This window comes from Hyperolius riggenbachi, chromosome 8 (genome assembly GCF_040937935.1).
Source record: "Hyperolius riggenbachi isolate aHypRig1 chromosome 8, aHypRig1.pri, whole genome shotgun sequence".
Taxonomy (NCBI): Eukaryota; Metazoa; Chordata; class Amphibia; order Anura; family Hyperoliidae; genus Hyperolius; species Hyperolius riggenbachi.
The window spans coordinates 69,799,536-69,825,523 of NC_090653.1; the positions used below are offsets into that span (position 1 = coordinate 69,799,536).

The 25,988-nt window shown below is 45.3% G+C and overlaps 1 protein-coding gene across 1 annotated transcript in view; it reads left to right on the forward strand.

Moving 5' to 3' along the window:
• Positions 1-25,988, forward strand: part of BCKDHA (branched chain keto acid dehydrogenase E1 subunit alpha) — a 40,868-nt gene that overhangs the window by 11,352 nt on the left and 3,528 nt on the right. The window contains exons 2-6 of the mRNA XM_068250641.1: positions 7,227-7,403; positions 19,841-19,927; positions 21,328-21,436; positions 21,523-21,684; positions 24,148-24,354. Coding sequence (XP_068106742.1) covers positions 7,227-7,403; positions 19,841-19,927; positions 21,328-21,436; positions 21,523-21,684; positions 24,148-24,354 — 742 coding nt within the window. The remainder of the gene's footprint in view (positions 1-7,226; positions 7,404-19,840; positions 19,928-21,327; positions 21,437-21,522; positions 21,685-24,147; positions 24,355-25,988) is intronic.

Sequence of the window (25,988 nt, forward strand, 5' to 3'; positions counted from 1 at the left end):
ACAATATGCAGTAGTGCTATACCTACCAAGAAATTCCCTTTCTGTTTTTCTTTTCAGCAAGAGTTAAAAAAAAAACTTGAGTTGTTATCTATGCAAAAGAGATTGTCAACAGCTTGTCAAATTCATGCTAGTTTCCTGAAATGTAAATAGAAGTGAAAACAGCTGAGATAAGGCTTCTAATGTGGTTTTACTACAGGAAAATTCAAAGAGCCATTGCTTCTCTTTCAGCTTAAAGGGAAATTGAGGTGTGGGGTATATGGAGGCTGACATGTTTATTTCCTTTTAAATATGCACATTGCCTGGCTGTCCTGCTGATCCCCTGCCTCTAATACTTTAAGGCATAGTCCCTGAACAAACATGCAGATCAGATGTTAATGACAAATCTGACAAGATTAACTGCTTGCTTGTTTCAGGTGTCTGATTTAGATCCTACTGACCAGAAAGATCAGCAGGATTGCCAGGCAACTGGAATTGTTTAACCACTTGCCGACCGCCCACAGCCCATGGGCGGCGGCAAAGTGGACGCCTAAAGGACCGCAATACGCCTTCAGGCGGCGCGTCCTTTAGGCATGCCGGGGGAGCGATCGCGTCATTGATGACGCGCGCTTCCCCCGGCAACTGGCTCCGCCCACCCGCCGTAACATCCCGCCGGCCATACGGAAGCGCCGGCGGGATGTTAACCCCGCGATCGCCGCTACAAAGTGTATAATACACTTTGTAATGTATACAAAGTGTATTATACAGGCTGCCTCCTGCCCTGGTGGTCCCAGTGTCCGAGGGACCACCAGGGCAGGCTGCAGCCACCATAGTCTGCACCCAAACACACTGATCTGCCCCCCCCCGCCCACTGATCGCCCACAGCACCCCTCAGACCCCCCCCCCCTGCCCACCCCCCAGACCCCTGTTTGCACCCAATCACCCCCCTAATAACCCATCAATCACTCCCTGTCACTATCTGTCAACGCTATTTTTTTTTTATCCCCCCCCTGCCCCCTCCTGATCACCCCCCCACCCCTCAGATTCTCCCCAGACCCCCCCCCCCCCGTGTACTGTATGCATCTATCTTCCCTGATAACCTGTCAATCACCCATCAATCACCCATCAATCACCCCCTGTCACTGCCACCCAACAATCAGCCCCTAACCTGCCCCTTGCGGGCAATCTGATCACCCACCCACACCAATAGATCGCCCGCAGATCCGACATCAGATCACCTCCCAAATCCATTGTTTACATCTATTCTCTCCTCTAAACACCCACTAATTACCCATCAATCACCCATCAATCACCCCCTATCACCACCTGTCACTTTTACCTATCAGATCAGACCCTAATCTGCCCCTTGCGGGCACCCAATCACCCGCCAACACGCTCAGATTGCCCTCTGACCCCCCCTTATCAATTCGCCAGTGCATTAATTACATCTGTTCTTCCCTGTAATAACCCACTGATCACCTGTCAATCACCTGCCAATCACCTATCACCCATCAATCACCCCCTGTCACCCCCTGTCACTGCCACCCATCAATCAGCCCCTAACCTGCCCCTTGCGGGCAATCTGATCACCCACCCACACCATTAGATCGCCCGCAAACCCGCCGTCAGATTACCTCCCAAATGTATTGTTTACATCTGTTATCTTCTCTAAACACCCACTAATTACCCATCAATCACCCATCAATCACCCCCTATCACCACCTGTCACTGTTACCTATCAGATCAGACCCTAAGCTGCCCCTTGCGGGCACCCAATCACCCGCCCACACGCTCAGATTGCCCTCAGACCCCCCTTATCAATTCACCAGTGCATTAATTACATCTGTCCTTCCCTGTAATAACCCACTGATCACCTGTCAATCACCTGCCAATCACCTATCACCCATCAATCACCCCCTGTCACTGCCACCCAACAATCAGCCCCTAACCTGCCCCTTGCGGGCAAACTGATCACCCACCCACACCAATAGATCGCCCGCAGATTCGACATCAGATCACCACCCAAGCGCAGTGTTTCCATCTAGTCTCTCCTCTAAACACTCACTAATTACCCATCAATCACCCATCAATCACCCCCTATCGCCACCTGTCACTGTTACCCATCAGATCAGACCCTAATCTGCCCCTTGCGGGCACCCAATCACCCGCCTACACGCTCAGATTGCCCTCAGACCCCCCCCCTTATCAATTCGCCAGGGCATTATTTACATCTGTCCTTCCCTGTAATAACCCACTGATCACCTGTCAATCACCTGTCAATCACCCATCAATCACCCCCTGTCACTGCCACCCATCAATCACCCGCTGTCACTGCCACCCATCAATCAGCCCCTAACCTGCCCCTTGCGGGCAATCTGATCACCCACCCACACCAATAGATCGCCCGCAGATCCGACGTCCGATCACCTCCCAAGTGCAGTGTTCACATCTGTTCACTACCCTAAACACCCACTAATTACCCATCAATCACCCCCTGTCACTGCTACCTATCAGATTAGACCCCTATCTGCCCCTAGGGCACTCAATCACCCGCCCACACCCTCAGAATGCCCTCAGACCCCGGCCCTGATCACCTCGCCAGTGCATTGCTTGCATCTATTCCCCCCTCTAATCACACCTTGAGACACCCATCAATCACCTCCTGTCACCCCCTAGCACACCTACCCATCAGATCAGGCCCTAATTTGCCCCGTGTGGGCTCCTGATCACTCGGCCAAACCCTCAGATCCCCCTCAGACCCCCTTCCGATCACCTCCCCAGTGCATTGATTGCATCTATTTTCCCCTCTAACCACCCCCTGAGACACCCATCAATCACCTCCTGTCACCCCCCTAGCACTCCTATCCATCAGATCAGGCCCAATACAACCTGTCATCTAAAAGGCCACCCTGCTTATGACCGGTTCCACAAAATTCGCCCCCTCATAGACCACCTGTCATCAAAATTTGCAGATGCTTATACCCCTGAACAGTCATTTTGAGACATTTGGTTTCCAGACTACTCACGGTTTTGGGCCCGTAAAATGCCAGGGCGGTATAGGAACCCCACAAGTGATCCCATTTTAGAAAAAAAGACACCCCAAGGTATTCTGTTAGGTGTATGACGAGTTCATAGAAGATTTTATTTTTTGTCAAAAGTTAGCGGAAATTGATTTTTATTGGGTTTTTTTTCACAAAGTGTCATTTTTCACTAACTTGTGACAAAAAATAAAATCTTCTATGAACTCGCCATACACCTAACGGAATACCTTGGGGTGTCTTCTTTCTAAAATGGGGTCACTTGTGGGGTTCCTATACTGCCCTGGCATTTTAGGGGCCCTAAACCGCGAGGAGTAGTCTAGAAAACAAATGCCTCAAAATGACCCGTGAATAGGACGTTGGGCCCCTTAGCGCACCTAGGCTGCAAAAAAGTGTCACACATGTGGTACCGCCGTACTCAGGAAAAGTAGTATAATGTGTTTTGGGGTGTATTTTTACACATACCCATGCTGGGTGGGAGAAATTTCTATGTAAATGGTCAATTGTGTGTAAAACAAATCAAACAATTGTCATTTACATATATATTTTTCCCACTTAGCATGGATATGTGTAAAAATACACCCCAAAACACATTATACTACTTCTCCTGAGTACGGCGGTACCACGTGTGGCACTTTTTTACACCCTAAGTACGCTAAGGGGCCCAAAGTCCAATGAGTACCTTTAGGATTTCACAGGTCATTTTGCGACATTTGGTTTCAAGACTACTCCTCACGGTTTAGGGCCCCTAAAATGCCAGGGCAGTATAGTAACCCCACAAATGACCCCATTCTAGAAAGAAGACACCCAAAGGTATTCCGTTAGGAGTATGGTGAGTTCATAGAAGATTTTATTTTTTGTCAAAAGTTAGCGGAAAATTGATTTTTATTGTTTTTTTCACAAAGTGTCATTTTCCACTAACTTGTGACAAAAAATAAAATCTTCTATGAACTCACCATACTCCTAACGGAATACCTTGGGGTGTCTTCTTTCTAAAATGGGGTCATTTGTGGGGTTCCTATACTGAACTGGCATTTTAGGGGCCCTAAACCGTGAGGAGTAGTCTGGAAATCAAATTTCGCAAAATGACCTGTTAAATCCTAAAGGTACTCATTGGACTTTGGGCCCTTTAGCGCAGTTAGGGTGCAAAAAAGTGCCACACATGTGGTATTGCCATACTCGGGAGAAGTAGTACAATGTGTTTTGGGGTGTATTTTTACACATACCCATGCTGGGTGGGAGAAATACCTCTGTAAATGACAATCTTTTGATTTTTTTACACACAATTGTCCATTTACAGAGTTATTTCTCCCACCCAGCATGGGTATGTGTAAAAATACACCCCAAAACACATTGTACTACTTCTCCCGAGTACGGCGATACCACATGTGTGGCACTTTTTTGCACCCTAACTGCGCTAAAGGGCCCAAAGTCCAATGAGTACCTTTAGGATTTCACAGGTCATTTTGCGGAATTTGATTTCCAGACTACTCCTCACGGTTTAGGGCCCCTAAAATGCCAGGGCAGTATAGGAACCCCACAAATGACCCCATTTTAGAAAGAAGACACCTCAAGGTATTCCGTTAGGAGTATGGTGAGTTCATAGAAGATTTTATTTTTTGTCACAAGTTAGTGGAAAATGACACTTTGTGAAAAAAACAATAAAAATCAATTTTCCGCTAACTTTTGACAAAAAATAAAATCTTCTATGAACTCACCATACTCCTAACGGAATACCTTGGGGTGTCTTCTTTCTAAAATGGGGTCATTTGTGGGGTTCCTATACTGCCCTGGCATTTTAGGGGCCCTAAACCGTGAGGAGTAGTCTGGAAATCAAATTCCGCAAAATGACTTGTGAAATCCTAAAGGTACTCATTGGACTTTGGGCCCTTTAGCGCAGTTAGGGTGCAAAAAAGTGCCACACATGTGGTATCGCCGTACTCGGGAGAAGTAGTACAATGTGTTTTGGGGTGTATTTTTACACATACCCATGCTGGGTGGGAGAAATAACTCTGTAAATGGACAATTGTGTGTAAAAAAAATGAAAAAATTGTCATTTACAGAGATATTTCTCCCACCCAGCATGGGAATGTGTAAAAATACACCCCAAAACACATTCTACTACTTCTCTTGAGTACGGCAATACCACATGTGTGGCACTTTTTTGCAGCCTAACTGCGCTAAGGGGCCCAAAGTCCAATGAGCACCTTTAGGCTTTACAGGGGTGCTTACAAATTAGCACCCCCCAAAATGCGAGGACAGTAAACACACCCCACAAATGACCCCATTTTGGAAAGTAGACACTTCAAGGTATTCAGAGAGGGGCATGGTGAGTCCGTGGCAGATTTCATTTTTTTTTGTCGCAAGTTAGAAGAAATGGATTCTTTTTTTTTTTCTTTTTTTTGTCACAAAGTGTCATTTTCCGCTTACTTGTGACAAAAAATAATATCTTCTATGAACTCACTATGCCTCTCAGTGAATACTTTGGGATGTCTTCTTTCCAAAATGGGGTCATTTGGGGGGTATTTATACTATCCTGGAATTCTAGCCCCTCATGAAACATGACAGGGGGTCAGAAAAGTCATAGATGCTTGAAAATGGCAAAATTCACTTTTTGCACCATAGTTTGTAAACGCTATAACTTTTACCCAAACCAATAAATATACACTGAATGGTTTTTTTTTTTATCAAAAACATGTTTGTCCACATTTTTCGCGCTGCATGTATACAGAAATTTTACTTTATTTGAAAATTGTCAGCACAGAAAGTTAAAAAAATCATTTTTTTGCCAAAATTCATGTCTTTTTTGATGAATATAATAAAAAGTAAAAATCGCAGGAGCAATCAAATAGCACCAAAAGAAAGCTTTATTAGTGACAAGAAAAGGAGCCAAAATTCATTTAGGTGGTAGGTTGTATGAGCGAGCAATAAACCGTGAAAGCTGCAGTGGTCTGAATGGAAAAAAAGTGGCCGGTCCTTAAGGGGTAGAAAGACTGTGGTCCTCAAGTGGTTAAAAATAAATAAATATGGTAGCTTCCATAGGTCCTACCCCTAGGGTTCATTTTAAAGGATATCAGAGCAGAAAGATAAGTTAGTCTTTACTTACCTGGTGCTTCTGACAGGCCCTTAGCAGTCTATGTGGACCCTCGCTGCAGTTCCACTGCCCTCCAATGTACTGCTAGCCCCTCCAAAAGATCACTGACCGCAGCAGTGGTCGCAGCATTCTGCACAGGCATGTCCACACGCCTCTCTCCTTTTGCGCTTCTGTGCCATCAAGAGACTTAAACTGCACAAGTGCAGAACACTCCAGGCTACAAAAGTGAGATAGAGATGTGCCCATGCCTGCGCAGAAGCCTGCAGCCGCAGCTATGGTCGGGGATCGTTCAGTGGAGCTAGAGGCACCTTGGAGGGCAGCGGAACTGCAGTGCTGGACCAGATAGAATGCTAGGGGCTAGAAGAAGCCCCTGGTAAATAAAGCTTAAAGGGAAAGTTCGCGCAGACTATAAAAAAAACAAACTGCACTTACCTGGGGCTTCTTCCAGCTCCTGGCAGTCGATCGGTGCCCTCGCCACAGCTCCTCTCCCTCCCGGCGTCCAGCATTGAAGAAGCCAACCTCGCCAGGTCGGCTTCCAGGTCGGCTTCTGTGCGCTCCACGGCGGGGGGGGTCACGCGCCTGCACAGTAGAGACCAGATGACGTCACTTACACCACGTGACCCGCGCCGTGGAGCGCACATGAAGCCGACCTGGCGAGGTCGGCTTCTTCACCGCTAAACGCCGGGAGGGAGAGGTGCTGCGGTGAGGGCACCGATCGACTGCCAGGAGCTGGAAGAAGCCCCAGGTAAGTGCAGTTTGTTTTTTATAGTCTGCGCAGATCTTCCCTTTAAAATGTCTGGTGTAGCAATGATGATCTGTTTTTGTTGAAAGTACAGTTACACTTAGATATACAGTGGCTTGCAAAAGTATTCAGCCCCCTTGAGGTTTTCCACATTTTGTCACATTACTGCCACAAACCTGAATCAATTCTTTTGGAATTCCACGTGAAAGACCAATACAAAGTGGTGTACACGTGAGAAGTGGAACGAAAATCATACATGATTCCAAACATTTTTTACAAATAAATAACTGCAAAGTGGGGCGTGCGTAATTATTCAGCCCCCTGAGTCAATACTTTGTAGAACCACCTGTGACGCTGTTGTATTTCCTCCCTCCAGGCTGCTCGCTCTCTCAGCGAATTCACTTCCCTGGAGGAGAAGCCGCAATTCCCAGGAGCCTCGGCTGAGTTTGTGGAGTCTCTGGAGTTTATCCAGCCCAATGTCATCTCTGGCATTCCAATCTACCGGGTGATGGACCGACAAGGGCAGATCATCAATCCCAGTGAAGACCCCATGGTATGATCCACACTGTGTAACTGGAGGACACCATCTCTGGAGGACTGTACAGGTCCTTCTCAAAAAATTAGCATATTGTGATAAAGTTAAAGGGACACTTAAGTCAAACAAAAAAAATGAGTTTTACTCACCTGGGGCTTCCAATAGCCCGCTGCAGCTGTCCGGTGCCCTCGCCATCTCCCTCCGATCCTCCTGGCCCCACCGGCAGCCACTTCCTGTTTCGGTGACAGGAGCTGACAGGCTGGGGACGCGAGTGATTCTTCGCGTTCCTGGCCACAATAGCGACATCTATGCTGCTATAGCATATATCATATACCATATAGCAGCATAGAGGGTGCTAATGTGTCTGGGAACGTGAAGAATCACTCGCGTCCCCAGCCTGTCAGCTCCTGTCACCGAAACAGGAAGTGGCTGCCGGCGGGGCCCGGAGGATTGGAGGGAGACGGCGAGGGCACCGGACAGCTGCAGGGGGCTATTGGAAGCCCCAGGTGAGTAAAACTCATTTTTTTTGTTTGACTTAAGTGTCCCTTTAAGTATTTTCTGTAATGTACTGATAAACATTAGACTTTCATATATTTTAGATTCATTACACACAACTGAAGTAGTTCAAGCCTTTTATTGCTTTAATATTGATGATTTTGGCATACAGCTCATGAAAACCCCAAATTCCTATCTCAAAAAATTAGCATATCATGAAAAGGTTCTCTAAACGAGCTTTTAACCTAATCATCTGAATCAACTAATTAACTCTAAACACCTGCAAAAGATTCCTGAGGCTTTTAAAAACTCCCAGCCTGGTTCATTACTCAAAACCCCAATCATGGGTAAGACTGCCGACCTGACTGCTGTCCAGAAGGCCATCATTGACACCCTCAAGCAAGAGGGTAAGACACAGATTTTTTTTAACGAATAGGCTGTTCCCAGAGTGCTGTATCAAGGCACCTCAGTGGGAAGGAAAAAGTATGGCAGAAAACGCTGCAAAACGAGAAGAGGTGACCGGACTCTGAGGAAGATTGTGGAGAAGGACCGATTCCAGACCTTGGGGGACCTGTGGAAGCAGTGGAATAAGTCTGGAGTATAAACATCCAGAGCCACCGTGTACAGGCGTGTGCAGGAAATGGGCTACAGGTGCCGCATTCCCCAGGTAAAGCCACTTTTGAACCAGAAACAGCGGCAGAAGCGCCTGACCTGGGCTACAGAGAAGCAGCACTGGACTTTTTTCGGATGAAAGCAACTTTTGCATGTCATTCGGACATCAAGGTGCCAAAGTCTGGAGGAAGACTGGGGAGAGGGAAATGCCAAAATGCCTGAAGTCCAGTGTCAAGTACCCACAGTCAGTGATGGTCTGGGGTGCCATGTCAGCTGCTGGTGTTGGTCCACTGTGTTTTATCAAGGGCAGGGTCAATGCAGCTCGCTATCAGGAGATTTTGGAGCACTTCATGCTTCCATCTGCTGAAAAACTTTATGGAGATGAAGATTTCATTTTTCAGCATGACCTGGCACCTGCTCAAAGTGCCAAAACCACTGGTAAATGGTTTACTGACCATGGTATTACTGTGCTCAATTGGCCTGCCAACTCTCCTGACCTGAACCCCATAGAGAATCTGTGGGATATTGTGAAGAGAAAGTTGAGAGACGCAAGACCCAACACTCTGGATGAGCTTAAGGCCGCTATCGAAGCATCCTGGGCCTCCATAACACCTGAGCAGTGCCACAGGCTGATTGCCTCCATGCCACGCCGCATTGAAGCAGTCATTTCTGCAAAAGTATTCCCGACCAAGTATTGAGTGCATAACTGAACATAATTATTTGAAGGTTCTTTTTTTGTTTTAAAAACACTTTTTTCTTTTATTGGTCGGATGAAATATGCTAATTTTTTGAGATAGGAAATTGGGGTTTTCATGAGCTGTATGCCAAAATCATAAATATTAAAACAATAAAAGACTTGAACTACTTCAGTTGTGTGTAATGAATCTAAAATATATGAAAGTCTAATGTTTATCAGTACATTACAGAAAATAATGAACAATATGCAAAATGCACGTTAGAGCAGCCTGTAACACAGCCCAACTCACAGCAATGTAAAAGCAATGGGCTGTTCACAGTGCCCACGTTGCGTTACATTGTAATGCTGCACGTTCTGTGAAAGTTCAGCATACTGTGCGTTATACGTGGCTTTAGCTTTCAGCATACTGTGCGTTATTCGTGGCTTTAGCTTTCAGCATACTGTGCGTTATACGTGGCTTTAGCCGCGTTAGACTGCTTGCCCATGCGCAGTAATTAGCCACATGACTAGTTAATATTCACTGCACTGCTGACGTGCAGTGTTTTCTTCCTGGAGCGGCCGCTTTGTGCGCTGATTAGCTGGTGGGACCACGTGATGCGGAGTGGAACACTCCGCATCATGTGGTCCCGCCAGCCAATCAGCACCACGGAGACGCAGTGCGTACAAAGAGCAGCATAACGCGGCTCACTCTGGCGTCCTCCTTGAACACCACCAGGCGTTGCGTTAGGGGCACGTTATGCGACCATAACGTCCCCTAAAACACAATGTCTTGGTGTGAAAGAGGCCTAAAGGGAACATTATTATTTTTTTCCTTTTACAACATTTTTCTATAAGGGAACTTGAGGTGAGAGGGATATGGAGGTTGCCAGATTTATTTCCTTTTAAACAATGGAAATTGTCTGACTGTCCCCCTGATCATGTCTCTAATACTGTTCGCCATATACTCTGAACAAGCATGCAGATCGAGTGCTTTGACTCAAGTCTGATTGGATTAGCTGCATGCTTGTTTAGGGGTTGCAACTCACTACTGATTCCAGAAGATTGAAATCAATAAGTGCGCTATTGACAATTCTGGCATCCACCTCGCCCCCCTTCATGAAACCACTCACCGGATGTTGCGGTCTATGATAGACCAGTCAGCGTCTTCGGGGTGTATGGTCCCCCGTCGCCTCCTAGGCTCACTGCCTCCTCCTTTAATCTGGTGCCAGTCTAGACCCTTGGTATGCTCTCAGGCTGGGAAGGTGGTAGCATGAAAGCACACAGGAAGACCCGCTTCCAATAGTGTGACTCTGCGTTTTATTGTTTTTTAAAAATGTTAAAATCGCTCATATGAGCGCTGGTGATACACTAAGAGTTTAGGTGGAGTCAGCTCCCGTGTGGCCACCGGGACCCGCTACCTCCTCCGTATAATCACCGCCAAGCGCTCTGCATATGAAAACCCACTAGTTCGCTAAGCTGATCTGGCAGCTCGTGTCAGTGCGTCAATGTGTACTACGTCACTCTGTTGGCAGAGTCACACTATTGGAAGCTGGGTCTTCCTGTGTGCTTTCATGCTACCACCTTCCCAGCCTGAGAGGATACCGAGGGTCTAGACTGGCCCCGGATTACGGAGGAGGCAGTGAGCCTAGGAGGCGACGGGGGGCCATACACCCTGAAGGCGCTGACTAGTCTATCATAGACCGCAACATCCGGTGAGTGGTTTCATGAAGGGGGGCGAGGTGGATGTCAGAATTATTTGTCAAGAGCGCACTTATTGATTTCTATTTTATTGAACTGCTGGCCACAACCCAGAGTTGCAGCACTTGACACTTTACTTTAAGTCCATATAAGTGTGGCAATTGTTGTGGACTTTAATAGACCCTGCTCTGTATGAACTGTTTAGTGCAAACATTGGAGGAGCGAGTGCTTATTTTTAATATTTCACCGATTACAGAAGATTAACAGGGCTGTCAGGCAGCTGTATGGCAGCCTCCATATCCCTCTCACTTCTTAAAGTGGTCTGAAAGTAAGCATTTCTACTTTGCTCTAAAATATTCCTTACAGCTTTAAAGCTACAATTTCAGAAATGAAATGGTTAAACACGGCACTTTGTCCTGCTATACAAAGGTATTCAGCTTCAAATCCACATCCAGACTGAAGATAACAGAATCTTTGTTTACATTCCAATGTTGTTACATTTGTGTGTAAACAACTGAAAACACTCTCTGAGAAGCTGGCTCTGCTTCAGGCATACATACAGCTCAGTACAGCTCATTAGAAGATTTTCATATATAATAAAAAGCAGCTGGAATAAAATGCAATGTCAGCTTTCAGGGCAAGAAAACTACACTTTGGGAACTTGTAATTTGAAGACAGACAATATTACTTGTGCACAGAAGCAAATATGGTAACTGTATGGGTAATAAAAAGAAGGATTTTTATTGAATGTTTTGTCAGAGTTGCAGACCACTTTAAAGAGCTCAGGTTCAAAATAAGCTTTTACCCTGCAGAGAGGAAACCTCAGGATCCTATTGAGGCTTCCCTGTCTTGTCAGCAGTCCCCCGTTACAGAGCGCGGCTGCCCTCCGAATCGGGGCCATGCAACTTCACTTCTGTATTAATGGCTGTGCTGTAGCATTGTGAGGCTGCCTGCTTATGCGCAGTAGCACGGAACCTGCGGCTCCAGCTTACTGCGCATGCGTGGGCGGGCTCAGTTGACTATTGCGCATCCATGTACAAGGAAGAGGAGCTGCGTGGCCCTGATCTGATTAGCTACAATGCCTTGTCGCTAATCTTCATGGGGGGCGCTCTCAGCGAAGGGAGACATCAGAATCGAGAGGGAAGCCTCAATAAGATCCTGAGGCTTCCCTCTCTTTAGGTATCTGATTTTTTTTTTACCCAAGCTTTGACTCAGGTACACTTTAACCACTTAAATTTTACCTTAAGTGGAAAAAAAAAAGAGTTCTACTCACCTGGGGCTTTCCTCAGCCCCCTGCAGCTGATCGGTGCCCTCGACGTGTCTCTCCGATCCTCCTGGTCCCGGCAGCGACCACTTCCGGTTTCGCAGTCAGGACCCGACAGGCTGGGAACGCGAGTGATTCTTCGCATTCCCAGCAACAATAGCTCCCTCTATGTTGTTATAGCAGCATAGAGAGCTGCTATAACAGCATAGAGGGAGCTATTGTTGCTGGGAACGCGAAGAATCACTCGCGTTCCCAGCCTGTCGGGTCCTGACTGCGAAACCGGAAGTGGTCACCGCCAGGACCAGGAGAATCGGAGAGACACGTCGAGGGCACCGATCAGCTGCAGGGGGCTGAGGAAAGCCCCAGGTGAGTAGAACTCGTTTTGTTTTTTCACTTAAGTGCCTCTTTAAGCGTAACTGGACGAATATATTTGTCCAGTGTATTTGTGGAGAGTGCACCACCAGTGTTACTAAATGAGGCACGTGGTATAATGTTAACCGTAAAGAGTTGTAGAATACATTTTGGTGTGTCTTAAAGCTTGGACGCACATCACATAAAAAATGGGTAGGGACAAACTCAATACAACATAAAAAAGTAATTTTCAGAATTATGATCAAACTTGGAAAAGTCTTAGCAAAACTACAAGTGACATATTTGGTAACATTTTAACACTGATAAGTTGTAGAATAGAGTTTAGAGAGTTTTAGGGTTGAGGTCCATGTCTTGTGTATTGTTTTTAGTTACAAACTGAAACAACAGCAATTACATTTTTCGCATATTCTGTACCAAAATAAAAGACTTGTAAAATGAAAACAAATTGACAGAATATAAGAGAAAAAAACGTGTTGTTACCTTAGGAACTTGTGTTTTTTTAGATATGTATGCCATAATGGTATATTACTATTATTTTTGCAAATAAGGTCTCATAATCATCGATAGTGTACAATGAGTAATCAGAAATCACAAAACAGAAAAAGGCACCTTATTTCCATATACAATATTGTCACCATACATTGTGCTAGGAACATAATTTACATGTTGTAATAACCAGGATGGATAAGCAAATAAAATTTATGGGTGTAACTTATACTTAGCAATATTATTGTTAAAGCTGTATTGGATGGAAATGGAGAAATCGTGTAATTTTTTTTCTATTTTTTTTTTTTAACCTTAATTTCCCTTTAAAGTGAATGAATGGGAACCCAAAATTAAATAAAGTCAGATACTCACCTAAGGAGAGGGAGGCTCTGGATCCCATAGAGCATTCCTTCTCCTCTCCCGGTCCCCGTTGTCTCCCCCGTAGCAGTATTCGACCGTTTCGGTCAAATACCGCTGTTTCCCTGCCAAAGGGAGGCTTCGGAAATGCTTCGGGAGCCCGAGTGCTCCCGAAGACGGGCCACTCTACACTGCGCACGCGCGAACGCCCTCTATGACGCGCTTGCGCAGTATGGAGCCGCCTGTCTTCGGGAGGACTCAGCTCCCGAAGACTTCCGAAGTCCCCGCGGTGGGGAATTTGAACGGGGGAGCCAGCGCAGCACCGAGGGCACCGGGAGAGGAGAGGGAAGGCTCATTAGGACCCGAGCCTTCCCTCTCCTTAGGTGAGTATCTGACTTTTTTTTTTACTTAATTATGGATTCACAGTAGCTTTAACATGCATACAAAATAAGGTAATTACTAAACAACATTTTCACACACTAAAAGCCTAATTTGCCCTGAAAAAAAAAAAATATAGATAATTTAGGTGGGATTTTTAGTAATAAAGTTATTGAGAAATGAATGGGAGCAGTGCGGATATGTGAAAGTTGCTCTCGTCCTGAAGTAGTTAAATTGTATTATGTATTGCAAACTCAGGTTAGTGCAGCTGCAGTATGTGATGTCAGCCACTGGATGGCAGCAGAGCACCGCCCAATCTCCATTGCTCTGTAAGGATGGTAAACGAAATGCTGATCAGTGCTGCTCAAATCCGATCCGGATGAAATCTGGATAGTAGCTATTCGGATTTCATCTGGATAAACTCAAATCACCTGGGCGGGGGGTTTAATCTTACCTATACACTTCCTCCTTCAACCCGGAAGTGTTTTAAGTCACGTGACGCCGGATTGGAGCGCATCGTGGGAGGCACCGAGGGACGGATGAAGAAGACGTCATGATAGGTAAGATTAATCCCCCGCCCAGCCCACACAGGTGATTTGTGTTTATCCAGATGAAATCCAAATAGCTACTATCCGGATTTCATCCCGATCGGATTTGAGCAGCACTGATGCTGATACTAAATTTTTTGTTAATTTTTGCAGCATTGAATTGGACCAGCAAAATGCAGCAGATGCATTGATAATAGCTACTTTTTTGTTCAGGGCTGGTGCACACCAAGAGCGCTCCTGAGTGCTTTTCATATCTCCAGCGCTTTGGAAAGTGCTTGGCTACTGAAACCCTATGAAGGTGTTCCCACAGAAGCGTTGTGATTTTTCTAAAATTGCAAACATGCTGCATGTAGCATTTTTTTGGAGCAGTTCAGCTTGAATGAACAAAAATGGTCATTCATTCAAAAATTGCTCTAAAATTGCTTCACAAAATCGCTATCGCTAAGCACTAGCGATTGCAATAGCGATTTTGGTGTGCACTGGCCGTCATTTGCACTTCTGATTCAGTAGAAATAACGCTTGCGCTTAACTTCCTTACAGTAGTGGTCTGATTCTAAACAACACACTGGAAAACAGCTAGGGAGGGTAGTGAGTACAAGACAGCCCAAATGTATGAAAAAAAATGTGACCCCCTCCTGGTGTGCAGATTACTTTAGTCTCATAGATACTGAATTACTATCTGTCAGCAGCTGCACCATGGTCTGGTTTGATCCAGGAGAGATACAGATATTTATCCCTAATGGCAGAAAGTGCTTTAAAAATCCAGCTGCTGGACCACTTTTGTTGTTCAGTGTTTGTAGATCAAGGTCATTCCCACAAATAGCAGTCTGATATGTGTTCCTTTCCAGAATGTTGGCTTATCCTTTGCCAAGACTGTAGGGTGAGTGGTGCCCAAACAGGATTGGTCATGTTGTTCTTTTCTGTTGAAAGCACTAGGAAGTATGTTTCCATAGATTTTTTTTGCGCTGTAAGCGGGTGTCCGTAACAGTCATGCAAGATGGGACTTTGCGTTCCGCTACTGCGGCCAAGACAATGGATGTGTTGAAAACATACAATTTTTTTAAAGGGGTTTTACAACAAAAGCAAATAACAGTAAGAAAAGTATAGTGACATACCAGTGGAGTAGGGGAGATAAGTCAGTTAGTGGGTGCTGGGCACTAATGTAAGCCTGACAACCATTTTACACAGAGATGCACTTCCTCTGAGGCTATGGCTGGAGGAAATGCATTTAGGTGCAAAACGGCTGTCAGACTTACTCTAGTGCCCAGCACCCACTGACTGACTTATCTCACTGATCTATTGCAAGCAGCTGAGCCAAGTGCAATTAGTTTCTCTGATCCTTGTTTCTGGCTCCTAGAGCATACTAGTTTTGTTAGTAAAAAACACACGATTGGTTCACACGATGGCCAGGGGCCCCGGACCTCTCTCACTGGCCGGGGCCCCAAGGCGCGATACCTGGAGGGGAGTGCAGGTGGGCCTGGACCTCTCACACCCAGGCTCTGGACCTCTCACATCCAGAAAACCCACCAACACTGCCTCCATACTGAATGCTAAATTCGACACACACAAGCAATAGAACACAGCAGTACATGCATCCAGCTACATTTGAAATTGGTCAGCAGGTGCTCGTCAGCCAATCAGGATGCACTGTAATACACCCTTTACCTGCCATACCACATCTACAGCCATTAGCATTCAGGTGGGAGGCTTTAGTTGGACGCCATCGCAAGATTGCGTCGCTAGCAGGACCGCCCCGTGCAGGCATCCCTCCCACAGGGGTCCCTCCCTAACCGCTCACCTGTCCGCCATGTCCTAGAGCTGAAAGAAAAAGTTTAAAACCGCACGATTGGTTCACACGATGGCCAGGGGCCTGCACTCCCCTCCAGGTATCGCGTGTTGGCCTTGGGGCCCCGGCCAGTGAGAGAGGTCCGGGGCCCCTGGCCATCGTGTGAACCAATCTTGCGATGGCGTCCAACTGAAGCCTCCCACCTGAATGCTAATGGCTGCTAGATGTGGTATGGCAGGTAAAGGGTGTATGACAGTGCATCCTGATTGGCTGACGAGCACCTGCTGACCAATTTCAAATGTAGCTGGGTGCATGTACTGCTGTGTTCTATTGCTTGTGTGTGTTTAGTTTTGTTGGTGCCATGGAGTATCCCTTATTCAGTGTGTGCATAACACAATCACTGTACTGCCGGCTCTGCTCTTTTCTGTACATAATTTTGCAAGTCTGAATGGGTCCTATAGAGATTGCAGGGCTGTGGAGTCGGTCCAAAAATCCACCGACTCCGACTCCTCAGTTTAGGATTCCACCGACTCCGACTCCACGACTCCGACTCCTCTAATTTGCATATTACAATTTTGTTGATTAAAAGTATGTAACATGAAATTTGTCTCTTAACTGCCAACGCTTAGGAATTTTACAAAACAACTGAAGTGAGAAGGATATGTAGACTACTATATTTATTCCCTTTAGACTAAAACTAGTCCTTGGTAAGAGTACTTGTAAAAGGTACAAACCGGAACAAAGAACATCTATCAGGCCCTAGGCAATGTAAGTGTGGGTACATGTAAGAATGATGTGCAGGTACTCTGCAGGGGAATGAGGAGATTGTAAACAGACAACACCTCTGTGTTCAATGTGCACAGCATTCTCAGTGGATTCCCTGCAGCTCTGTGGGGAGTGCATATGTAGAGTATAGTACTACTGTGTAACAAAGTAAACCTGAGACAGATGAAATTAAAGTTTTATACATACCTGGGGCTTCCTCCAGCCTCCTTCAGGATAATCAGTCCCTCGTTGTCCTCCTCCACCACCTGGATCTTCTGCTATGAGTCCAGGTACTTGAGCCACTCAGGTGTAGTGCGCATGCACACACTCCGCCGCCAGGAGCATACTACACCTGTGCAGCACTATTGCGCAGGTGCAGAATGTTCCTGGCTGTGGGAGCGGCATGCGGCCGGACATCGCTGACTGGCTGAATTACCAGGACTCATAGCAGAAGATCCGGGTGGTGGAGGACAGTGAGGGACTGATTAGCCTGAAGGGGGCTGGAGGAAGCCCCAGGTATGTATAAAACTTTACTTTTCATCCGTCTCAGTTACCCTTTAATTTGTAGTCACCAAACCAAATTTTAATAACATATCAAATTATTTGATTTCATCAGCAAAGGGAGTGCATACATTTGCATAAATCAGCATCAATGCAGAATTATTTCCATCTCGTTGACCATCTCTATTAGTGACATGGCTACACATCAGGCTTTATACTTACAGCATAGAGGTTATTTAGTATATATAAGAGATTCCTGTGTACACATCATATATACAGTCACAATCAGATATGTATATCTGACTTTAAAAATACGGGGACTGCTTTATTGAAGCAGCACAAGTAACTAATTTTGATTGGTTTATTTCATTTTTGTGGACTAAGCACAGCTATTACTGTATATATACTGTATATATACATTATTTTTAATGACTATTATCTGAGAAATAGAACATTTTATCATATTTTCTATTTTAATTACAGTTACAAATTCATTAGGAGTCGGAGTCGGTGCATTTTTTCCCGACTCCGACTCCAGGCACCCAAAATTGCCCGACTCCACGACTCCGACTCCACGACTCCGACTCCACAGCCCTGAGAGATTGTATCCCTCTCTGTTATTTCTTTAGTGTCCATTGAGGAAAACAGACAGATTTTGTGCTTAGTGTGAATCTAGCCTTATGGGACAAACACAGATATTAGGATATGAAAAAGCAACAAGTTTTGCCCCTAATTGGGTGCTTCATCAGGGATTAACACATATATAAACAAGGTGCAAGTGCAGAGAAAGTGTACAGTGCAATAGTATCAGTAGCCAGCCCAATAAGTAGGGGCAAAACATGCTGAATGGTTGATGGGGATATGGAGGGTATGTCTGTGATCTAGATAGTATTTGACTTGGGAGGCGAATATCTTTGATCCCCCTCCAGCTCCGATCCACCAATGATGGTAGACAATTCTATACGTTTTTACTATGTCAGGTTTAGGGGCTTGTCCTTCTTAAAGGGAACCTGAAGCAAGTAAAATTATTTAAAATAAACACATGACGTAGCTGCAAATTAATATTACATACTTACCTTATCATGAGTTCCTCTCAGAAGCTCACAATATTCTTCTTACAGTGATCCCTTCCAGTTCTGACAATATTTTGTCAGAACTGAAATATAACAGTTGCTGTCAGTTATATATCAGATGCTGTCAGTTACAACTGAATGTGCAAGGTAATGTTCATGTTCCCCTATCGCTCAGGTGGGTGATATTACAGTTTATCAGTGTGCTGACCAAGAAGCTGTTATGGGATAATGGCCATTTGTAAAATGGAGAATGGAGAATTCCATTGATCACAGTGGACAAATGGGATGCAGGAGAGGAGAAAGAGATTGAGTAGTATACTAAACAGGAGGTAAGTATGACCTGTGTATGGTTATTTTGACTTTTTATTTTCAGTTCAGGTTTTCTTTAAGTGTTTGCACAGTATGGTGAGGGAAGTTGGCCCTATATGTAATTGCTTAGGGACATATGATTATTTTTATAATCCAGGGTTTTTATAGCATTAGGGGGGTATTGTCTTGCTCAAATGAAATGTAATATTTATAAATACCGTCTGTTTAGGAAAATATATTTTTCTTGACATGCATTTAGCATAAATGCCTTGTTACCGCTAACTCTTCATGTAGACACTGCCCAGGGCACACACACCCTACTTGCAGTGGCGTAACTAAGGAGCTTGGGGCCCCAGTGCGAGTTTTACATGGGGCTGCAAGCACTCTTGATAAACTTATCAAGGACAGTTTCAGTGTCAGAGAGGTGTAATCAGAGTGCAGAAACCATTTGTTAAAGAGACACTGAAGCGAAAAAATATATATATTATATAATGAATTGGTTGTGTACTATGAATAATTACTAGAAGTTTAGCAGCAAAGAAAATGTTCTCATATTTTTATTTTCGGGTATATAGTGTTTTTTCTAACATCGCATCATTCTATAATATGTGCAGATTACACAACACTCAGCATTCAAAATGATTCTTTCAGAGCAGTCTGTGAAGTAATGACCTCTCCTCTGGCAGAGAAAAAGTAAATAGTCCAATAACAGTTGAGATAATAAAAGTCAGAAAACAGCCCTCTCCACGACTAGAGCTTAATGGCTTTTTTGCATAGAGATAACAACTGGAGTTTCTTAACTCTTCCTGTACTGGAAACAATTAGACTGATGTATCTGATCTTAATGTTTTATTTCTTAGCTGTACTACACATACAAATCATAATATCATATTTTTTTTTTCGCTTCAGTGTCTCTTTAAGGATTACAACTATGCAATGCACTTATAGGTGTTCATTACCAGTATAGCACCAATGAAGAGCTAATAAGATGAATGGAGGACCCTTAGTGGGCCCCTCTGGTGCATTGGCCCCAGTGCGGTCGCAACCTCTGCATCCCCTATTGCTACGCCACTGCCTACCGCTCGAGGTGTAATCTGTTAGGAAGTAAGCCAGTAACTGTCTATTTATGTTTCAGATTCCTAAGGAGCAAGTACTGAAGTTCTATCACACGATGACGCTTCTGAACACCATGGACCGGATCCTATATGAGTCTCAGAGACAGGTAGAGTATTGTGTGACCCTGCAGTGAAATCGAGAACTCCTTGTGGCAAATGCCATGTACAGACCATGGAGAAATGTTGTTTGGAATGATCTTTTTGTGATTGCTTTGGGTGACAGAGTAAAGTTTGCTGCTGGACTCGCTGTTGTGCAATATTCTGCTTTATAGAAATAAGAAGGGGAGGGTGTGCAGGAGCAGGCTGAGGATTTCCATTTCAGGGGCTTACTAAAGAGCCGGCTGCAGAGGTCGGGGGACTCTACTATGGACAACAATCGTGAAACACTGTCAAATTTAAAATACATGTAAGAAAGTTATTTCTCCCAGAGTAAAATGCACTATACATTACTTTTTCCTATGTCCCTGTCATTTACAGTAGATAGGAAAAACCCAACAGACATGACCGTTTGGGGCTAGTCCAACTTCTCAACGGAGGATTCTTAGAATCCTTTAATTTTTTCCAAAAAGCCCTCTATGTAAAAGATTTATACGGAGATGCTAGACAGCCTCTCTACTTATTACTACAATATTTTAGTAGCTGGTCTGAGCAACTTCCATTTGTTAAGTCCTTTAAAAAAAAAAAAAAAAAAACCTTGAGAATTTTCCATGAGGAGATGGACCAGTCAAAAATCTACCATATTTTTCCTCTGTACTGTAAGTGACAGGAATGCAAGTAATTTATAGTGCATTTCACAAACACAAATGTATATCCTATATGTAAACAAATACACATGTATTTTACAGTTTTTTACAATAGTGTTCCTTTAAACTTTGTACATATGGTAAATGGAAACACCTGATCTGCTGCATGCTTGTTCAGGGTCTATGGCTAAAGTATTAGAGGAGGAGGATCAGCAGGACAACCAGGTAACTGGTATTGCTTAAAAGGAAATAAATATGGCAGCCTCCATATCCCTCTCGCTTCCGCTGTACTTGTTAGACATATGCAGTTAATGTGCAAGCAATAACGTACACCCAGTGAAGATGAGTAGAGCACAGATATCACTGATAAGACATCAGTAGCTGCTTATAGTAGTTCAAGGACAACTGCAGCGAGAGGGATATGGAGGCTGCCATATTTATTTCCTTTTAAGCAATACCAGTTGCCTGGCTATCCTGCTGATCCTCCTCCTCTAATACTTTTAGCCATAGACCCTGAACAAGCATGCAGGAGATCAGGTGTTTCTGACATTATTGTCAGCTCTGACAAATTAGCTGTATGCTTGTTCCTGGTCTGATTCAGACACTACTGCAGCCAAATAGATCAGCACGTCGGCCAGGCAACTGGTATTGTTTAAAAGGAAATAAATATGGCAGCCTCCGTATGCTTCTCACTACAGTTGTCCTTTCAGCACCTTGCAATGAGAGGACTTGAACTGGTAAAACTTAATGTTTCTTTATTCTAGGGCAGAATTTCATTCTACATGACAAACTATGGAGAGGAGGGGACACACGTAGGCAGTGCGGCTGCTCTTGATGACACAGACCTGGTATTTGGACAGTATCGGGAGGCAGGTAAGACCCCAGTCACATATATCATGCATGCTGTGTATACCTCTGTACACTGTGTGTAACCAGTTATGCTGTGCTTTCCTCTGTAGGAGTCCTGATGTACAGGGGGTATCCTCTGGATCTGTTCATGGGGCAGTGTTACGGTAATGCCTTAGACCCTGGTAAAGGGAGGCAGATGCCAGTACACTATGGCAGCAAAGACCTTCATTTTGTCACAATCTCCTCCCCACTAGCAACACAGATACCCCAAGGTAAGGTAACTGTACTACTGCTCATCCTAATCACATTAGTCATGCCTGTGCTGCACAACTTTCTGTTCCAGCATGGGTCCCTTCATAGCCTGTGCTGCTCTCCTGTACTGTATGTTCCAGCATGGGTCCCTTCATAGCCTGTGCTGCTCTCCTGTACTGTATGTTCCAGCATGGGTTCCTCCATAGCCTGTGCTGCTCTCCTGTACTGTATGTTCCAGCATGGGTCCCTTCATAGCCTGTGCTGCTCTCCTGTACTGTATGTTCCAACATGGGTCCCTCCATAGCTTGTGCTGCTCTCCTGTACTGTATGTTCCAGCATGGGTCCCTCCATAGCCTGTGTTGCTCTCCTGTACTGTATGTTCCAGCATGGGTCCCTCCATAGCCTGTGCTGCTCTCCTGTACTGTATGTCCCAGCATGGGTCCCTTCATAGCCTGTGCTGCTCTCCTGTACTGTATGTTCCAGCATGGGTCCCTTCATAGCCTGTGCTGCTCTCCTGTACTGTATGTTCCAGCATGGGTCCCTCCATAGCCTGTGCTGCTCTCCTGTACTGTATGTTCCAGCATGGGTCCCTTCATAGCCTGTGCTGCTCTCCTGTACTGTATGTTCCAACATGGGTCCCTCCATAGCTTGTGCTGCTCTCCTGTACTGTATGTTCCAGCATGGGTCCCTCCATAGCCTGTGCTGCTCTCCTGTACTGTATGTCCCAGCATGGGTCCCTCCATAGCCTGTGCTGCTCTCCTGTACTGTATGTTCCAGCATGGGTCCCTCCATAGCCTGTGCTGCTCTCCTGTACTGTATGTTCCAGCATGGGTCCCTCCATAGCCTGTGCTGCTCTCCTGTACTGTATGTTCCAGCATGGGTCCCTCCATAGCCTGTGCTGCTCTCCTGTACTGTATGTTCCAGCATGGGTCCCTCCATAGCCTGTGCTGCTCTCCTGTACTGTATGTTCTAGTATGGGTCCCTCCATAGCCTGTGCTGCTCTCCTGTACTGTATGTTCCAGCATGGGTCCCTTCATAGCCTGTGCTGCTCTCCTGTACTGTATGTTCTAGTATGGGTCCCTCCATAGCCTGTGCTGCTCTCCTGTACTGTATGTCCCAGCATGGGTCCCTCCATAGCCTGTGCTGCTCTCCTGTACTGTATGTTCCAGCATGGGTCCCTCCATAGCCTGTGCTGCTCTCCTGTACTGTATGTTCCAGCATGGGTCCCTCCATAGCCTGTGCTGCTCTCCTGTACTGTTTGTCCCAGCATGGGTCCCTCCATAGCTTGTGCTGCTCTCCTGTACTGTATGTTCCAGCATGGGTCCCTCCATAGCCTGTGTTGCTCTCCTGTACTGTATGTTCCAGCATGGGTCCCTCCATAGCCTGTGCTGCTCTCCTGTACTGTATGTCCCAGCATGGGTCCCTCCATAGCCTGTGCTGCTCTCCTGTACTGTATGTTCCAGCATGGGTCCCTCCATAGCCTGTGCTGCTCTCCTGTACTGTATGTTCCAGCATGGGTCCCTCCATAGCCTGTGCTGCTCTCCTGTACTGTATGTTCTAGTATGGGTCCCTCCATAGCCTGTGCTGCTCTCCTGTACTGTATGTTCCAGCATGGGTCCCTTCATAGCCTGTGCTGCTCTCCTGTACTGTATGTTCTAGTATGGGTCCCTCCATAGCCTGTGCTGCTCTCCTGTACTGTATGTCCCAGCATGGGTCCCTCCATAGCCTGTGCTGCTCTCCTGTACTGTATGTTCCAGCATGGGTCCCTCCATAGCCTGTGCTCTCCTGTACTGTATGTTCCAGCATGGGTCCCTCCATAGCCTGTGCTGCTCTCCTGTACTGTTTGTCCCAGCATGGGTCCCTCCATAGCTTGTGCTGCTCTCCTGTACTGTTTGTTCTTGCATGGGTCCCTCCATAGCCTGTGCTGCTCTCCTGTACTGTTTGTTCTTGCATGGGTCCCTCCATAGCCTGTGCTGCTCTCCTGTACTGTTTGTTCTTGCATGGGTCCCTCCATAGCCTGTGCTGCTCTACCGCTGCACCTCTGTACTAGGTGCTCTACCGCTGCACCTTTCTACTGATCTAGCATTGTTCTTTCCACAGCCTGTGCCTCTGCACTGTTTATCAGATTTTTTCTACCTAGTGTGACAGCAGCATAGGAAAAAGAACAGCAATAATAAGACACCTCTCAGTTGTAGAAGCCCAGTGGCTCCTAACCATCTTTTGGGATATGACACTGAAATGATGTTGCAAATATTCAGGACACACAGCATCATCCCTTGCAGGCAGAAACCAGAACATTATCATAGTCTTAAAGGACCACAATGCTGAAAACATGTAAATATATGTGTATGCATACGAATAAATCATACCATTTGTCCCAGTGCAAAAATGTATTATTAATTACTTTTTTTTCTTACACGCGTGATCCATAGATGATGTTTTCCTGATGTGTGTTTATGGTACTTACCATGTTCTCCTCTTAGCGGTGGGCGCGGCATACGCCATGAAACGGAAAAATGAAGACAAAGTTGTGATTTGCTATTTCGGTGAAGGTGCGGCCAGTGAGGGAGACGCCCACGCCGCTTTTAATTTCTCTGCCACGTTAGAATGTCCGGTGATCTTCTTCTGCAGAAATAATGGATACGCCATATCAACCCCGACCTCCGAGCAATACCGCGGGGATGGCATTGGTGAGTCTTGTGTGGACACACTTTAATGGAATGAATCATTCGGGTGTAAATTAGGTACACGGGGTTCTTATTGTACTTGTTTAATTCACACAAACCTGAAATGCCAGATCAACTATTTTGTTTAACTTACGCATTTCGTTTAAAGTGGACCTGAACCCTTGCACAGGACAGAAGGAAACATAGAGAAATGCACCCTGTGTGTATTTAGAGAGTTTAGCCTGTTTAATTCCCACTCATGTGTGCCTAATCACAAGTTGTAATTTGATCTCTCCCCGTGTCACATGACTGCCACGGCAGAGATGGCAGATCAGCTAATTTGAAAGCACAGGATGTTAACAATATGTCTGCTTCTATGAAAGCAGGAAGTAGAAACCGTGCAGATATATTGCAGGCTTTGTATCTGCTGTAACAAATGTTTTTCTTTATTATGTTGTTGGGTATCGTTGAGAGCAGAGAGGAAGTTCGGAGTTCAGGCCCACTTTGAAATAACACATGATATGCAGGTGTACTGAGGATGCTGGGATATGAAGAGAAGTAATAATAGCCAGTGCATGAAGGTCTAATAATTCCTCCTACACCTGTGTATTATTGTATGGCACATATGCACAGTGGCCTGGAGCCCACTAGAGAGTTCAGCTGTGCTGATGAAAGTGGATGGAGGGCAACCCACAGGAGTGATTGCGATTTGGCCTAATTGCAGGTACTGCAGCATTTTTGCAGTGACTGAGCTCCAATACAGAAGATAGGAGCGCTGCTAAATCACTTGAATTACTTTTCAAAAATGATTTTGCCCCAACTTTTTGGGCAATTTTAGTTTGTAAATAAAGTTTACAAGTTTACTTGTGGGATCTCCCATGGTCCATTTCCTCTGGTTTCTGATGCATAGCCCCGCCCTCTAGCACTAGAGGTCATCAGCGATTACACCAACTTATCAAAGGTGATGCATTTCAGTGCATGTGGAATCACTGCCAGTGTTCATGGGGTTTTCTTCTGATAACTGAGCCTTCTGGTCTGTTTCCTTGCCAACTGCAAAGCCCAGACACTCAGTAGAGTTGCAAATGACAGGGCATGATCCCCATCCACAGCCATCAATCACTCATGAATATGTATGGCATTATGCAGGAATTTTGTTGTCCAAATTGCCTTCCATGTTTTCAGTCATCAGCCAAGTGCTCTAGTACATCCTCAGTGGTAAAGAACATCATGTAGCCTTGATTTATGCCAAATTTAATTCCAATACAGCTTGCAGATTTGGAATACCTGCCCAAAAGAGGAAAGAGAATCCGGGCACCAACCAGCAAAGTCGAATTTAAAGGGGAACTGAAGTAAGAGGTATGCGGAGGCTGCCATATTTATTTCCTTTTAATCAATACCAGTTGCCTGGCAGCCCTGCTGGTCTATTTCTCTGCAGTAGTATCTGAATAACACCAGAAACAAGCATGCAGCTAGTCTTGTCAGATCTGACTTTAAAGTCTGAAACACCTAATCTGCTGCATGCTTGTACAGGGGCTATGGCTAATAGTATTAGAGGCAGAGGATCAGCAGGGCTGCCAGGCAACAGGTATTGATTAAAAGGAAATAAACATGGCAGCCTCCATATACCTCTCTCTTCAGTTCCCCTTTAAGAAGCAGTA